Source organism: Astatotilapia calliptera, chromosome 17 (assembly GCF_900246225.1).
Source record: "Astatotilapia calliptera chromosome 17, fAstCal1.2, whole genome shotgun sequence".
NCBI classification, from domain to species: Eukaryota; Metazoa; Chordata; class Actinopteri; order Cichliformes; family Cichlidae; genus Astatotilapia; species Astatotilapia calliptera.
Window position 1 is genome coordinate 28,726,430 of NC_039318.1, and position 18,392 is coordinate 28,744,821.

The 18,392-nt window shown below is 39.2% G+C and overlaps 1 protein-coding gene across 5 annotated transcripts in view; it reads right to left on the reverse strand.

Moving 5' to 3' along the window:
- cacna1c (calcium channel, voltage-dependent, L type, alpha 1C subunit) overlaps positions 1 to 18,392 on the reverse strand; it is a 206,440-nt gene that overhangs the window by 131,134 nt on the left and 56,914 nt on the right. For all 5 annotated transcript variants that reach the window (XM_026148293.1, XM_026148292.1, XM_026148294.1 and 2 more), the window contains exon 3: positions 15,425 to 15,530. In XM_026148293.1, the coding sequence (XP_026004078.1) occupies positions 15,425 to 15,530 (106 nt within the window). The remainder of the gene's footprint in view (positions 1 to 15,424; positions 15,531 to 18,392) is intronic.

Below are 18,392 nucleotides of genomic sequence, written 5' to 3' on the forward strand. Positions count from 1 at the left end.
AAGACCTGTTGGCTGTTTGCCTAGTCTTATGCTACTGTCTTGAGAGACAAAGTGCACAAAATTGCTGTTATTGAACTGACTGTAGATGGTTCAGTAGTTCGAATATTTGGTCCATTTTTCCCTTCTCATCTCTCTTTCTGTCATCCACCTCTCCTTTCAGTACTTTTTTCATCTCTCTTCCCCTACCCCTCTTCCGTCTCCTCCATTTCGGACTTCTTGTCCCGTCTACCCACACACTCCTTCAGTATCCCAACTCTCTCCATCACTTCTTCTCTTTGTTATCTCTCTCCCTCTCCTTGCGTCTAATACTCTGTCACTCTCTCTATCCATTATTCATGGCACAGCCACAGTCGGCATTAAAGGACCTTGCATTATTGCTACGGCAACAACGCAGCAGAAGCAGCCGCACTGGATCATGGGAAACTGGGTCACCTCCCAGGAGCGGGAGGGTGCGGGGGGTGCAGCAGAGGGAGGTCGCTGTCACACACACACACACACACACACACACACACACACACACACACACACACACACACACACACACACACACACACACACATGGATAGACACACCTGATTTGTCCTACAAAGCCGGATACAGGAAAAGAAAGTGTGGGAGACGAGAGAGATATAATTGGTGTCATTATGTTAGCTTTTTTACTGAATAAGTATATATATTTATGTTTTTAAGTTTTATTTTCATGTATATATTGTCTTGTCCTTCAAGCTCAGGTCGTCTACCTGGTAGTATTTTAGCTATTCCTAGTACTGCACTTTTCTGCGCAAAACTCAGATATCTTTCCTGGAGTCTGCACACCCAATTTGGGGTCTACTGTCCCATGTCTTCTGATTACCACAGTGACTACTGTTCCCTTCACGCTTCACCTTCACTATTCTCTCGGCCCTTGGTGTTTATCAAGCTTCTTCAGATTTTGAATGAAATCAGTAACAGTACAAGTATTTTTGATTAGTTTTAATTTAGCCAGTAGTACGGCAAATAAGAACTGAAAATCAATTGCAACTTCCATATTTGTTATCCAACAGTTTCAAAGGTTTTGTGTACTCAATGCATTAATCACAAATGCTCCCACTCTGCTGCCTGTCAGAAAACAGTAGATGCTTTTTATGCTTATTGATTCCACACTAAACTGATTTCAGTGAATAGATATGAGTGGAAGCAGCAATTTACAGTATGAACAAGGCCACTCTATTGATCATGACCAATCTGCCTCCCACCAGCCTCTCAACAATGAACGATAAAGACCCAGCGGCAAAAGCTAACTGATATTCATCTTTTGATGTGAAATCACTATTACATAGTGAATGAGTCATCATAAGAATAAAACAAATCCTGGAGCTGCTGACTTTATGCCAGGTGGGTCTAAATGATGAATGTAAAAAAAAAAAACGTAAGGATTTTGTTTCTCATAGTGAGCAAAAAACATTCTTTGTGCTTAACTTTTATGTACATATCCGCTGTGGTTGGTTTAGTTTTAAGAAGGGTTATCAAAAAGGGATAGAGATGTTTACCTGTATTTACCTCATTATGTATTTATCCAAAAAATACATGTCCCTATGTTAAGAATCTCTGTGTATATCACAGAAAAACAGAAATAAACACAATGAAACACTGTGTCACATGTTGCCACCAAGGAGGAAAATGGAAACATCTGTTTCTATGGGAACCCAGCCCTTTGATGATGCAGGCAAAACACACAAAGCACGCTAGCAAGTGTGCTGATAGACACAAACGCACACTTACACACACTAATGTTCTACATCATACGAATGCACACTGTCAACAGTTTCAACACACGTGTATAGAGTACATCTATGAAAACCTTTACATTGCATGTCTGCGTGTAACAGCAAGACAGAGCACGACAGAGAGGGACGGGAGTGAAAAAAAAAGAGTGCATGGCTGCCAGAACCACGACCAGATGGCTAAATGTCAGTGAATACCACACCAACATGACAGCTACTTCTCCCTAACAGAACGAGTACACACTGCAACACAGCTTCACCTATTAATTCAGTGAGCAAGTGAGCTGAGACTTCATTTCAGGGCTTCGAAAAAGTAACCACAAGCAGGAGCGTGACCACAGAGTGACAGAGCAACAACAATTTTCATGCTGATTTTGAAAAAAAAAAACAAAACATGTTATTCTGCAAATCTGTTGCTGACGAGTCTGCTTCCTGCTGCTTGGGGAAGGATGGAGGCGGGGGAATGGGGAGCGGGGGGAGCCGAAATGACCTGGTGCAGAGTTTGCATTTCTCCTCGTGATGTCACAACAGGCTTTTATGGCTAGTCAAATATTAGTCTGGATTAAAAAAGGCATCTGTTTGCGACCCTAAACTACCCAAAGATCTACTGTGATCTTCCATTACCAATGTGTTGCCATGGCTCTGATATTTGCTAAATACACAATTTGCTAGGCACATGTGTGTAATGTTATGAAGCCTGGTTTTCATGTTTTTACTGGTTTCCCCCTATAGATCCTAGATCCAATACTTGTTTTGAAATTCATTTGGAAAGTTGAATAAGGTCTTATCTGTCACAACAGGTCTGGATGATCTCGTAAATTCAGTTACATGATAATCTATATTTCCTACAGCAGCGGTCCTCAACCTTTTTTGTGCCACGGACCGGTGGCAAAACCAGTACCAGTACCAAAAAAAAAAAGATTATTCACAACACACAGGAAAAGACCCAGGGAAACAGAGTTAACGATAAAAACTTTTTTTTAAAAATAACGCTAAAAACCGATAAAAACCTTGAAAACCATAAATTTCACACCCAAGCCTCAACTCACGCGGTCCGGTACCAAACGGGCTCAGGGGTTGGGGACCGCTGTCCTACATAATCAAATTTAATAAATGTCTAAATCTGGCTGGACTGCACATAAAAAGAATGACTCACAGTGTCCTGACACATGCTCAATAATCCAGGTAAGAAAATCCTAGAAAGTGTCTTCAATCACAGCACTGTAAGATCTCAAAATGCCACGACTGCAGCAATTCCCAGAATCTCAATCAGTTTGCGCATCAGTAATCGTGAAACTAAGCTCATTGCTCATTGTTAGGCAAATGGTGCTAGTTTTGGTTGTTATGCAACTGTACTTTTTCTGAGGTTGGGGAAACATGCAGCCAGCCAAGACTGAAGAAGTCACTTGGATGAGCGACGAAATGTTTCTTGTACTGAAAATCCTACGTCCATCTGAATAGAATCAACTTTCTGGGAATGACTCCCAGTCACAGTACAGAACACAGCTTACTAAATAGACGCTGGTATGGAATTGCTGATCCAAGCCAAAGTGTCATTATTGATGGGTTGCATTTGCTCTTTACTTTGCTTAGGGACTTCAGACTTGAGAAACCAGTGGAATAACTAATATGTACATTTTTGCTTTTGCACACATGTTCCTGAAATGTCGTAAAAGCTGCCTCTCTACTTTAAAAAGAGCAAAGTCATTCATTGCCTCCATCCGTGACAGTGCACATTACATTGTCCTTGATCACTTGGGAGCAATGTGGCTGCCAGAGTTAAAATAATATAGATAGGTCAAATTCAAATTTCTCCAGGGTGGTTTAGTAAAATTAAACATTATATTTTATTCAGAACTTGAAACTAACCTCTGCACCACCCACTGTCTTGGTGATCACTCATTCATTATTTAATCTCATGCTGATTCATGCTCAATTTTATCGCTATCTCTATGACGTTCTATGCATGTTGCAATAATTACATTTACACAACACATGTGTAATGTTTGGCTCTGCTCTGTGATTTGTTTGCTCTTACCATGATGAACTGCTTTTCCTACTGGGCAGAGGAGCCATTAAGTTTAAGCCGACCGTATTTGTCATAATAGCAAACTAAGACAAGTATGCTCCTGATAGAAATGGGGACATTAAGACCGACACGGCTCCCTGTGGAAAGGTTGCAGTGAGAACCAGAGTTTCAGTGATGGACAGAGACATAACTCTTTCATCTCCCTGCGTGCTCTGTGTGAGCTCTAATGTGGGTCGAACAGAGGCAGAGGTGGACACTTTTAGCTCAGTAAAAATATCCTCTCTTTCTCTTCCTTCTCTGTCACCCTGTCTTTCTCACCACCTCTCTGTCTCTCTCCACATTACTGCTGGCACATCTGGAACGTCATACAAACGATTTAAAAAAAATTCACCTCTGCATCAACTATTTCAGACAGTTATGTAATGCTATTTCCTACATTGGCATGAGCGTTAGGAAAACTTTATTTTAGTTTCATAAGGCTCATTTGACCTGATTTAGCATTACTCACTTGCCAAATTACTCCAGCACTGAATGCCAATGCAGCAATTCAAATCTACAAGCATGTATGGTACATCCTTATATATACATATTTCCTCCCACACAAAAAATGCACCAAATACACACACACATATGCACAAATATACACACAAACATGGCTTAGAACTCAAAGGGGTTTGTGTTATGCAGATTTGGCATAAGCAGGGGGTGTAGGATAGGATAGTTTCCAGGGATTTGCTCAGGAATCATGAAATACATGCTTAAGACAGTGTTTTCACAAAAAAAAGAAAGATGCACGCAAAAAAAAAAGAAGAGAAAAAAATGAGGCAGAGGTCAGGAGGTTTGTGTGGAAATCTCCAAATCTTTATCATCAAAATGGGACTATTAAAAAGTAAGGAAGGAGGAAAGGGGGAGGAGGGCAAGGGTGGTTCTGTAATGGATGCGGTGCCACAGCTGCCATCATTTAGTCTTTATCTTTCATTTTTATAAGAGGTAGAGGAGCACAGTGAGGGGAAGGAGAGAAAGACTCAGGGAGGGAGGGGCAGACTGAGGTTAGCAAGGAAGAAAAATTCTTGCTTAAGTGTAGTTTCAGTTCAAAACAATGATATCACCGAAGCGGATAATAAAATGTTCTGCTTTAGTCAAATGGTTCCTGTTTAACAACCATGCCATGAAAGCTTTTCAAAACAGTGTGAAAACAAACTGAGTGTCAAAGCGCACTTTTTTCCCCCTGGCACAAACGTGTGAATGTGAAAATGGTTAGCTACACGAGCAGATATTGCTAAACACTTAAATTAATTATCCCTTTTATTTCCTGTACTCTTCCTAAAAAGATTTCCTTTGGAATACAAAAATATGTAGGCAAAGGATCAGCTTTCTTTTTTGCTTTTTTTTTTTTTTTTTTTTTTTTGCTTTTTTAAATAATGCACTTGTAGATTATTGATCATTCGTTTTTAACGATCTTTTTGGTAGCTGGACCAACCAAACACTAACCAATTTTTTTTTTAAGTATTTACTTCCACATTTGCTTCCTCATCTGGCAAAAGTCTATTCTCCAGCACTATCCTGCAAGGTCAAGACTGTGATGATGAGTTGGGAGCGAGTTGGGAGCTATAATCCAGTATCTCTATGTGGCTAAGCACCATGTATGGAAATACTGCATGCCAACTACATTTTTTTTATTTGTCTTTGCTAGTACACAAAGTACTGAATTAATTTAAACCCTGAAGGAGATGATCAGACACACAGACGTGTGGGACGGAGAGATTTCGCAGGTCTTTCCTCCCCACTGCTGTCAGACTCCATAATAAAGACTTTAACTGATCAAGCACACACATCCATACATATGCAATAATACTAAGTGCAATAATCCTTTCTGTCATCGTTGTATTTTTACTCAGTTGTATATAGTATTTGTATTTGTATTCTATTTTTATCTTATTGTATATTTATTTTATTTTATTCTACTGTATATAGTATTTTATTTTATTCTATTCTGTACAGTTGTGTACTGTATTTATTCTTATTGTATTCTAATTTTTGCCTCATAACTTTTGCACTGTCCACTTCCTGCTGTGACAAAACAAATTTCCTACGTGTGGGACTAATAATAAAGGTTATCTTATCTTATTTCATAGTAGTCACCAATGTTCCCTCTAAGCTGCGCGTGTGCGCAATTGCGCACTGTTGGCACGGTCTCTGCGCACAAATCTAACCTGAATCGAAATTAAAATTAAAACTTTAACAATTCTGTTTTGCAGTGTTAGTAAGTAAGTGACTGGCTGCTCCCGTATATAATTAGAATGATGCCACCTTATCCCATAGTCCAGCCAATCACACGATTTACATTCCCATATACCGAGCTAATCAATGTCGTTGACAGGCTATGGCAGCGTCCTTATGTGCCGACACCGGTGTTTTAGCTGGCAAAACGGCGTGGCTGATGAGGACTGACGCCACGTTAATGACAACGTGTACAACCATTGGAGACGTGAGCAGGACATTGACGGGAAAAATGTGGACTTTATACCAGTTTTTAAATTGTGTTGATAGGCCACGTAAAACCAGAATTATGATAAAAAATATTTGCTATGTTTGGTTTTCTTCCTGAATACTATCGTTGTTTATATTTACTGCTGGAAGAAACAGTAAAAACTCGAAAGCACTCTCCGCCTCAGCAAAGCACTCAGCAAAGATGAAACCAAAAAAACCCTCCACCCTTTCCTATTGGTCAAAAAATGTACCATGTCGACCAATCAAAAAATTATATGGCAACGTGGCATTTAGTTGTTAAGAAACGGGAGGAAGTTTTAGGAGTGACGGCGGTGTTTTGAGATGTGAGAGATTTGCGACGCAAATCTTGTGTAGTTAGTGTGTAGTGTAGTCAATAGTTTTGTTGTGTGTGTCAGAACAATGAGGCGACTGCTGAATGTTACAGGTGTTACAGGAGTGATACATCTCCTGCTGTCAGGCCTGCAGGTATCAGGCTGTTGTTCTCCTTTATGTGGACAGAAATTATTTTTTGGAGTGGCACAAATAATTTGTGTGGCATCAAATTTGATGCAGAACAGCTGATTGTTCTGTAACTATTTTGAAATGTTTGTTTAAAAAATGCCTTGGCTGCATTTTTAGGTAAACAGCTGCAAAAAGCTGTGTTGTTTGCAAAACTCAGTCATTTTTTTGAAGACGTAATTGCCCAACATTTGTCTTTATATACTGTATTTTGCAGAGAGAGTTACAGAACTCTCTCCCAGACCACAGCTCATACTCATAATACAAGTCAGAGCTTTATAAAAAATAAATAAATAAATAAAAAATTTGTGTTTTCAAAATTGGAGTTCAAGTTATTTTTACCTCCAAAAGTGTTAACATACTACACAGGTCATTTTTTTTTTAATTTTCATTGTAAGTGGGCTAAAGCAGTTCATTAAAAGTAGTCTAACATAGATGTAAATGCTGTAATTTGATTATTTTAATATAATTATAATTTAATATAATTTTAACCATGTGACTTGGATGGATTTGATGCTGGCATGACCACAGTCCACACGTCTGCTGTTTCTCACAGTGGTCCAAAGGATCGCCCAGGGAGCTCAGACACATGGAAAATTAGATGGAACATTGGTAGTCACTCTAGCAGAAAGAAAGAAAAAAAAGCCCTTCCCTGTGCATATGTAAAGCAATTTGTTCATTGCCAAACCAGGTAACAGTGGGTTGCTAGTGGCAAGTGCAGGCTGTGGCTGCAAGAGTCACCGGTTGTATTTCGCACTGCATCGTATGCTATTCAATTCAATTCAATTTTATTTATAAATCACAACAGCAGTCGCATCAGGCCCTTGTTGTAAGGCAAACACCCTACAATAATAGAGAGAAAACCCCAACTATCAAATGTAAATGCTTTTCACCAAGCACTTCGCAACAGCAGCAGGAAAAGCTTCCTTTAATTAAACAGGCAGCTATATGGACAAAAGTACTGGGCCATCAACACATTACACCTGACCATGAAGCCGCTGGTGCACTGTTTTGATGGTGATGTTAATGCTAGAGGAAGTTTGGAATTCTGAAATAATTAAGTCAGCAGAATCTTTTACACACTATGTGCTTTAGTGCTCGACGACACTGCTCTGTGGCTCTATGTGGTCTTCCACTTCTAGCGGAGTTGAAATATATAGAAGGGAAAAGTTTTCACTTGTTGCAGGTGTGGTATCCTGTAAAAAGTTTTAAAAAGTTTAAAAGAATAAATATAAAAGTTTTAATTCAGTAAATGGACTGGTACTTGCATAACAGCTTCTACTCAGTTGAGTCTTATTCAAGCAACATTCACACACACATTCATACATTATCTATGCCTAAGTGCTTTCTCTGGCATCATGGGCAACTTGGGAGTTAATATCTAGCCCAGGGTTACTTTGACATGCAAGCTACAGGAGGCAGGGATCGATCCGCCAACCTTTCGATTAACAGATAACCTGAGGATCATAGCTGCCCTCTGTGAGCTCTTTAGAACGACCCACTTGTTTAGTCAGTAAAACCACACTGGATGGCTAGGTGCTTGATTTTTGGGGGTCAGTCAAAACATCCTTCACTCCCACCTAGTTGCTCCAATCTCTTGCTTAAAAGTCATTTTCTGTGCAACACCGCCCCACCACACACACACACACACACACACACACACACACACACACACACGCACACACACACACACACGCACACACACACTATCACTATCACTAAAAGAAAACATAGACCCAATGTGGTTAGATAAGTGAACATAAAGACAGATGCTGATCGTTCCTTGAGGTCTATAAATAGACATTCCTAGCAACCAGCAGAGTAGCACCCAATGGAACAGCATGTCAACTTGATCCTCTACAGCACGAATGATGAGATGACAACAAGACAAGTGGAGAAAGACAAGTGGAGAGTCTAGAGTTTACCAGGCAATATTTGGAGGAACATGCAGGTCAGAATTTAACATAAACAATGGCTCACTGGCCCAGGGCCAGTAAGAAACCCTATCTAGGCAAATGCTTACTGTAAGTACCAAAGAAGCAGCTTTTCAAACTATGCCACTCTATAATTTCACCTTGTAAAAGGTTCTTGTCAAAGGGACCTTATGCGATTGCAAAAAAAGAAGTGGTTCGTAGTGTCATGATCAACACAGTAAACCTCGGTAAAGGAAGGCAACAGAGCTTTCAGTTTGGGTTTCTGCTGTCCAGAGAGATAACTGCCTATTTAAGTCCAACTCGCTCCAGTGATAAATAATACTTAATAACTATGTGCAATATAAACATAATATATACTAATGGGTAATGGAATTTTCATTACTTTAATTAAAAGAAAACTAATCCAAGGATACATATAGGCCCATCAAGAGGTAAAATCTTTGCAAATACAATCCACTTTCAAATTGAACAGGCACAGCCAATAAAAAAATTGTTATGCAATCATCAGAGATGAATTTTGAAGTTATGTACAGTGAATTAATCGTACATGCCTATACCTTTGTCCTGCTCTGCCATGTAAATATCGTTTTAGTTCATCGTTAAGTGTTTGACAGGCAGGGTGTTATAATATGAACACACATATATATAGATATATATTCAAGGATTGTGGATATAAGTTAGATTGGTGTGAAATTAAAACAACAAGAAGCTTTTATGAGGTGCATAAATGCTAAAAATGAGTTATTTTAGCCCTTTGGTAGGTGGTTGCTAGGCATCATGATTACATCATAATATCTGATATAGATAAGAACCTTCAGGGACCTAAGATGTACCAGTGTGGGAAGTTTGGTTTTTCAACTCTTGATTGTATGGGAGTTTGCAGACCAGCAGACAGGCAGTACTTTAGTTGTTGTAATATGTAGCAAAACCTGTACCATAAATAAAGGAGGTGGTTAAAAAGCAAAAATGTGTCACTCAATATAGTTTAGCACCATAAACTTTAAGAAAAGAGAAAAATCCTGTTTGGTTTTAAAGAAAAAAAATTAACCGTGTTAACAAATACTGCTGTTGATAGAAAAGCAAAGATGAGACACAGAGACTGGGTAGGAGTGTGTATGAGATGTGCCGGGGTCCATTACCCTCAAACAGGTGATTCATTTATACAAAGGTGCTCATTTCACATGCCTTCTGCAGAGCCGGCAGCTACTTCATCCAACACTGAAGACTCCGTCACGCACTACAGATACACACAAATATACCCCTTGTGAAACGCAAAAGAAATTTAACTAGTTATGTGTATTTGTGCACACAGGATGCCACAGCGAGCTGACAGTAGCTCTCTTACCCCTCCTCTCAATTACTCAGTGTCTAGTCTGATGTATCGATTAGCTAATTGCTTTGTTATGGCAACATTATTCTGTCAATCTAAAAGATATTGATCTGATTAGTCAGAGCAGCGAAGTAAAAATGTGACTGAATAGAACAAAGGCGTTGGTGGGAAAGAGAGAAGCGGTGAAGTGAACGTGTTTAAATTTAGCCTCACATTTAAATTTTAAAAATTTTACAGTTAAAAAAAGAAAAGGAAAAAAATGTGGTCGCTAAACTTAACGATCCAAAGTGCAGCATATATATCCTCCCTGAGAGAAGAGACTTTCTCACACTTTGGTTCCTATCCTTCCCATCTGTAACCAAGGACAGATGAGGCGCATCACTACGGTTACCATATCCATGACAACCTCTCCTGCTGCTATTATTGGGCATGTCGTCAAGGAGACAGAGCGGCACATTATGGGATGCAGACAGAAATAGAAATCTTGAACTGGGAGAAATACAACAGATCTGTGGTATTACATAACAAGGACTTGCAAACCTACTGAGGGGGTGCCACACTGAATCTGAAACTCAGGTATGATTAAAGCAGGGTTGAGGGGGAGTATATTTATAAATACATTATTACAAGTATACTTAAAAGTATAACTGTAAGAACATTTTGAATATTCCTCAGTTCCATTTGTAGTTGACGGCAGCTACTCTGCAAGTTCTTCTTATTTAATGCCAATGAAAAAACTTTAGAAGACAAGATCACAGGAATGGACTGATGACAGGTGGCATCGATCATTGGGTGGACTAAATAGTGGATAGAAAAAAAGAGAAACAAGTAGCTTGGGAGTGTGTCATTGCTGCAGTGAAGACGGTAAGGCAGAAACTTGTGCAAATGGATTCCAAACTGCAACAGCCATATGCAACCAGCAGGATAATTGTATAAAAAAAGGAGAAATGGAAAGAAATAAAACTTTTGGTAAACAAACAAAATCACACGGGACTAAACACTTAATGATAAAAATAATAATGATAAGCTACATGGGAAAGAAAATTAATGGCAGCAATATCCAACAAGGATGGAAAATGCTACAACAATACTAAATAACAACACAAAAGGTTAAGGTTAAGCTGTGAGGAAGGCAGTATTTATAAGACTCCCGTGGTTCAAACTAACATTATAGGGCTGTCTCACAGTCTGCAGCACTGGAAAGGTGACACTAACTTATCTTAGTGTAACGGGAATGATCATGCCACTGAGTTTCCTGCTGGTTAAACAATATGGTCACAGGTTCCCTCTTCCTAAATGTGCATTAAGAGTCATTTGGGCCGTTAGTGTCCTTAATCAAAGCAGCTCTGGATAAAGCCATCCTCTAAATTATTATGTGAATATAATGAGGATCACAATAGACACTCTGGCAAATTAAAAAGTGGAAAGTAATATGGATTCTGGCAGTCTTTGGTTTAATTACTGCTGTGCAAACACAATGAAAAAAAAAGCTCAATAGGGCCAGTTGTTAAATAGCGTAAACATAAAGAACATTCTTAAGAGGCCCTTATGGCATTATCAGATGAAGGCACTGTTATTAAATATGATGTTCTCATTCTGACATGTGTTTGTCACAAAAAAAACACCAAAAAACATTTAAAAAGCATTAAACGGTGTATCGGTTTAGTGGCAGATGTTTGAATAAAGACAAAAATACACTCACTGGCCTCTTTGTTAGGTACACCTGTTCACCTGCACATTAATGCAAGTATCTAACCAGCCTGTCACATTTAGTCATATAGACAAGGTCAAGATTACTTGCTGAAGTTTAAACTGACCATCAGAATAGAGAAGAAATGTGATTTAAGTGCCTTTTACTGCCTCATGCTCCTTGGTGTCTGACAGATTACCTAGTGAGCAGCAATTCCCTGAGTGAAATTGCCTTGTTGATATCAGAGGTCAAAGGAGAATGGCCAGGGTGCGTTGAGCTGATAGGAAGGCAACAATAACTCAAATAATCACTTGTTACAAGCAAGGTTTGTTGAAGAGCATCTTTGAGACACATACAACACATCACATTTTGAAGTAGATGGGCTACAGCAGCAGAAGACCACACTGTGCGTCAGTCCTTTTAGCTAATAAACAGCAAACTGAGGCTACAATTCACAAAGGTTTGCCAAAACTAGACAACAGAAGATTGGGAAAAATGCCACCTTGTCTGAAGAGCCTCGATTTTAGATGGTAAGGTCAGAATTTGGCATAAACAGCAAGTATTGATCAATCCCATCTTGTATCAAAGAGTAGGCTGCTACCGGTGGTGTAATAGGATAGGGGATATTTGTTTAGTACACTTTTTTACCCCTTAGTAGCAACTATGGAAACTCCAACAAATTATCCCAAACTTGTTTCTTAAACATAACAATAAGTTCAATACACTCAAATACCTTCCACAGTCACCAGATCTCAAACCAATAGAGCACCTTTGGGATGTGGTAAAACGGGAGATTTGCCTCAGGGATGCATGACTGACAAATCTGTAGCAATTGTGTGATGCTATGATGCCAATATGCACCAAAACCTCTGAGGAATATTTCCACCACCATATTTTTTGTACCGTCACACATTTGACGACATCTGTGTCTGAGTGAAACGAGATCTGAACCACTGATGCCTCCACACATTAATCAGCCAGACAGCTGTGCAATAGATCTATCCCCCCACCCGCCTAAAAAAAAAAGTACTTTTTGATTTAAGTTGCCTAGTTGTTAATACTGCACAGACACAGACACTTACATATACATGGTTCGCCTGTATATTTAAGACTCTGGTCCATCTGCGCACTGCTTCCTGTCTGTCAGAAGGTTATAAAACTAATTGAGCACAGCTGTAGTGGTTGTGTGTGTTGTATCTGTTCATTAACTTAGGAGGTGGGGAGGGGCCACCCGTAGGGTCCAAAAAAGAAAAAAAAAAGAAAAACTTGGCTAAAATATATGACTTGACACTAGTTTTGTTTAGGCCTTGCATTTTATCTAACAGTGTTCCTCACAGTGTGCCAGGGCTTTGTGCTTTATACGGTTTCAGAACACTGAAGCCCTCTACGGTGCTTCCATACGGTGGGAAAAACTGAGAGACTTATTACACAGTTCAGATTTCAAGTAAAAACCTCTTCTGCACTGAAAGACAAAATAATATTTACATAAAACAGAATTTCCATTTGGGTTTCCAACATGAATGACTGCGCTAGCTGCTTTTCACCTGAAAGTTCAGCCTTTCTCGATGCCTCTGAAGGATCAAGTTCTGTCAGTCTGTGCTGCTAATCTTATTAACGGTTTGATAACATAAATAGAACCTTTCAAATTATATGAAAGAGTGTGATTAAAGAGCTAAAAAGCAAAGCGTGATAAGCAGAGAGAGTAGGTGATGGGCATGGATCTAGAAGATAAAAAACAGCTGTCTGTTTGCTGACTCATATGCACCTGCTCTGACACTGTATCTTTATGCGAGAAATTAGAGGGTTGGCATACAGTTAAACAAATAAAAACAAATATTTAATCATTCACAGATGTGCTGTAAGTCCAACACAACATTATGAGTATGCAAGGTGAAAAAAGCCTAAATGGGGCCTCTTTTTCTGCTATTTGTATTCAGAAGACAAGACGGAACCATTCTCCAAACATGTAGAGATGTGTGGAAATGTGAAGGCCATAGTAAAGTGTGAGTTGTACAAGATATCCTTAGGAAGAAGGAAAGAAAGAGTTGGAAACAGAGTGCCAGATGTTACAAGGCCTCAGAGGGATTAGTCTCCTCTAACTATAAGGTTTTGTCTGCATACAGGATTTTTTGGCATCTCCCAAAGAGGTTTTAGCCAGAGCCAAAGGAAAGATCACCAGCATTATATTAACATTTGTTTTTAACCAAATATAGAAGAATTCTATGAAATAACAAGAAAATGCATAGATTTCTGTCACATGAGTTAAAATAGACTCACTATTTTAACAGTCACAGTCAAGCCCTAGAGATTCGAGCCAGGAAAAACCCTGTAACTATACACTGGCATACATTTGCCAGCTGACACACACATTCACACATATGTGACGCACATAAATCACATGTACAGTCGAGTCTAAAAGTTTGGAACCACGCTGAATATCAGTCATAGAAACCTGGAAATCCTTTGAGCACTTGGAAACATTTTAAAACACAAGAAGCTGAGACGCTAAATGTGAAGAATCAAGTGTGCTAAAGGAGGGCTAAATAGAGGACTTCTCAATATGAACTCATGGCTAGGCTGAAGGATTCTTAGGGGGAAGTGTAAGTCACATCAAATGCTTTGTGGAAACTGGTTCAGCTGTTTCCCAAGCACGGTCAGGCAGAACAAAACTGACCACATAATCAAAAGATCAATACATCAGGCATTATTTTCACTGAAAGACAGAAAAGTAGCTTCACCACAGTTGCGGGATTTGCTAAATGAAGTACACAACACTTCAGTCCACTAAAGTGGACTGTAATAATCTGCAAGCACCTGACCGCAGCCTCACTGAGCATTTATGGGGACACTTTATGACTGAAAAAGCCAAGCATTCCTAACATCACAAGAAGCTTATCAAATCGTGGCTGAGTTTAATGTGTCATCATTGTGGTTACTGTCAGTGTAGCTCTGAAACCCATTTAAATTTTTCAAAGGTTTAATACAAAGCTTTTTATCAACTCTTAACATATGAATGAACAATGCAAAAATACAATTTGCAAATCTCTTTTTATTAATAACTCATTTTTTCTTCAATATGTAACATTTAGTACAATATGAAAGAAGAAAGAAAGAAAATCAGCCAGTTAAAACAAGTCAAGTCAGGCCACCAACAAAAGTTCGCAGTTCCTCAGTGCAGACCAAAATGATGGTTTTGCCCACAAAAAATGAGGCCTCATCTTTGAGCAGATTAACCCACAAAGCTTTGTATATTTCATACAACTCTGAACTCAAGTTAAAAGTTATAATCAATAACCTTTTCAAAAAATTAGGGTAATTCCATGCCCGTTTTCCCCAAAGTTTCTGCCTTTCATTAATTTTACTCGCTCATTCTTATGCTGTACCTTCGCTAACTTGGCAAAACCGCATACAGTTCATGACAGTAAATCATACAAGGATGAATCAACTGGAAATGTGCAAATTACACGCTAGAACGCTAAGGAAAAACAGCAAATGCTGCTGATGAATTGCTTAATAAATCACCCCCTACAAACACAAGGTAACTCAAGTGTCAGGCCGAAGCAACAGGACTGCAAAAACATACCCAGTGAACCAAGCAGCATCTATTATACCAAACCGCAAGCGAGCATACTGAGCTGTAAAAGAGCTTAAATATCATGCACTACTCACCAAGTTGGAGTTGGTGGCGTTCGAGTCATCCTCAGGAAAGGGGATGTAGACAGCTAAGGCCACACAGTTGGCAAAAATTGTCATCAGGATGATGATCTCAAATGGTCTGAGTGAAAAGTTAAGGTGGAATAGTGTACACAAAACAAGAGATACAGAGGCATTTACATAGCAATGATTATCTTGGTTTACTTGAGTACACTTTAAAAACATTAAACTGAGTCAAATACATTTCTTCTGCTTTTGGAGTACCTCTGAGTTGGTTTTAAAATCTGTGATGGAAAACACAAAATAATATAGACTCTGGTTTCTGACCTCCTTGTATAGAAAAAGTCTTCATATTAAGCATGTTGTTTCAACAGAGAAGTATTTTTAACCACAGCAATACATCTTTACATAAGCATAGGTATATATAAACATCGCAGAGTGCACAAGGAGTGTACACAAGGAGAGAGATCAAAGTCAGTGAATTTGGCTTTTTGTTAACAATGACACACGCTGGCTTACTTAGAGACCTCTTTGTGCGTAGTGGAGGGAGGCGAGGGTTAGAGAGACGCTGCATGGCCTAATATGGGTGCGGCAAGGAGCAGGCCTGTCGCGTGGAAGACGGGATGAGGAAAGAGTGAGAGCAAGATGGAATAAGAGAGGAGAGACACAGAGGGCTTTTATTTGGAACGGTCCTTCAGAGGGGAGTGACCTCATTATTTTGGGCCTCAGAGAGAGAGAGAGAGAGAAAGAGAGGGGTGGGAGAGAGAGGAGAGCTACAGATAAAGAGAAAGAAAGGGAGAGAGTGTGAAGGAGAGATAGAGGAGCTCTGGTTTTCATCAACACAATTACAAACCGCCACTGCTGTCACCTCCCTCCACCTTCTTCTTGCCCTCCCTCTTCTTCTATTCTTACCTTCCTTTTCTTACTTTGTTCCCCTCCTGTCTGCCTTCACTCTCGGCTGCATATCAAATTAGTCTAGACTCCAGACCTCAAGGTATAATGTAAACAGCAATGTACTGATGACTCGAGCTGTCAAAACCTCCAATCCTGAAGACAAACCATCAGCAAAGTCATATATATTAGCTGACACTAACATATTGCATCATACCGCGAAAGCAGTTGGGTTTTTTTTTTTTTGTCCTTGAGACCAGGGTTTAATTATTCACTACACTGAATCTCACTGTTGGACTTGGAAGTGGCGGTTTTGCAGGTGCTGTAACAACTGGTAAATTAATCTAATCGGCCAATCGCTTGACAGCACTTCATTGCATTTATACATGTAGACATGGTTGAGGCCACTTGTTGCATAAGAACATCACCAAAAGCACAACTCATAAAACCTTGAAGCAGATGAGCTACAGGAATTGAAGACCACACTGGATGCCACTCTTGTCGGCTAAGAACAGGAAACTGAGGCTATAATTCACATGGGCTCACCAAAATTGAACAATAGAAGATTGGAAACATGTTGCCTGGTCTGATGAGTTTCAATTTCTGCTGCTACATTCAGACGGTAGTGTCAGAATTTGATGCAGAAATCATTAAAGCATGGATCCGTCTGGCCTGTCATAAACTTCTTATTTAGAGTTGCAGATGGTAAAAAATAAATCAACATTCAGATATGGTTAGAAGTTTACATACATTCAACATGGGCATGAATGCCATGGTAATTTGGGGGTTTTAATGTTTTCTTTGAACTGTTCCAGAGTGGAATGATTCTGCAGCACACATCTTAAATGACTTTAAAAAAAACAAACAAACAAAAAAAAAAGAATTGGATGCAAAAGTCTGAATTTACTTTGGATTTTCTCGTTTTAACCCCAACAAGTTCTACAGATCACAGCCTTATAGTCTTCTGAAGTATTGCTTGCAATAGGTTTAGATGACCAATAAGAAATGGGTAAGTAATTCCCCAAAAATGGCCCCAACAATTTTAGCAATCATACTACTTGCACCATTAATAATTGCTGTGTGACTAGAAACAGACCTCCTATTCATTTTAGAGGCTTAACTTCTGTTGTAAGAACAGCACTGTAAACACATAAAAGAGAAAGAGCTTCAAATTATTACCATCAAGCAAATGTTTTGTTTATGTTTGGATTAAGAATTGACTCTTGAACACCATCGGCCACGAGATCATTCAGCTCGTTCAGCTTGGGACCAAAATGCATCAAAGTTAATCACTCACCCTTCTACCAAGGGCTCATTAAACTCACTTCAGACATATGGGGACCCACTGAAAAATAGGCCTGTGACTCATTCTGCATTCCTGACCCATAATTTCAAAAACCCTTGAGGTCTGCTTCCATCAGCATGATAATAAATCTACTGTCTGCTGTGCTGTTGAGAGCAAAACAACACTTGGAGGAAATTTGGGAGGTCTGTACCAAATCTATTCGTAACGTACATTAATTAGCATAACAACAATAGCAATATGCATCTTTAAGACCACAGGAAATAAAGAAATATCACTGGGAATCAACATTTTGCTGCAAGCAAACTGAGAGCTCTAAAATTAACCAGAGTAAATAAAATTGAAATCAACATCCATGAAGCTGAGAGGCTTTTACGGCTGATACATATTCTGCATTCTGACAGGCTAACTGTGTTGCTTGGAACAGAATTTCACTTTGGGATTGCATCCTAGTACCCCTGAAGCTGTTATTTCTAGAGCTTCTCTCTGTACAGTTGGATCACATAAACGCCACATACAGTTTACAATAACTCAGATAATCTCTTATCTTTTCAAAAGCCCGTAAGGAATCTGGGCTATACTTATACTATCGAGGAGAGTGAGGTTACTTGTTATGCTGATATCCCGATATCTAGTTTCCTGAGTTTGAAAATGTATACGAACAGTGCAATTCTTCATGTAAGCCTGTGGAGTTTATTAGCTGTAGCTGGGAAGTGTGTGCATGCATGTGTCTGTTTGTAAATGCGCTAAATAACACCTTTTGAAAATGACAACTTAGTGTGATTTCAT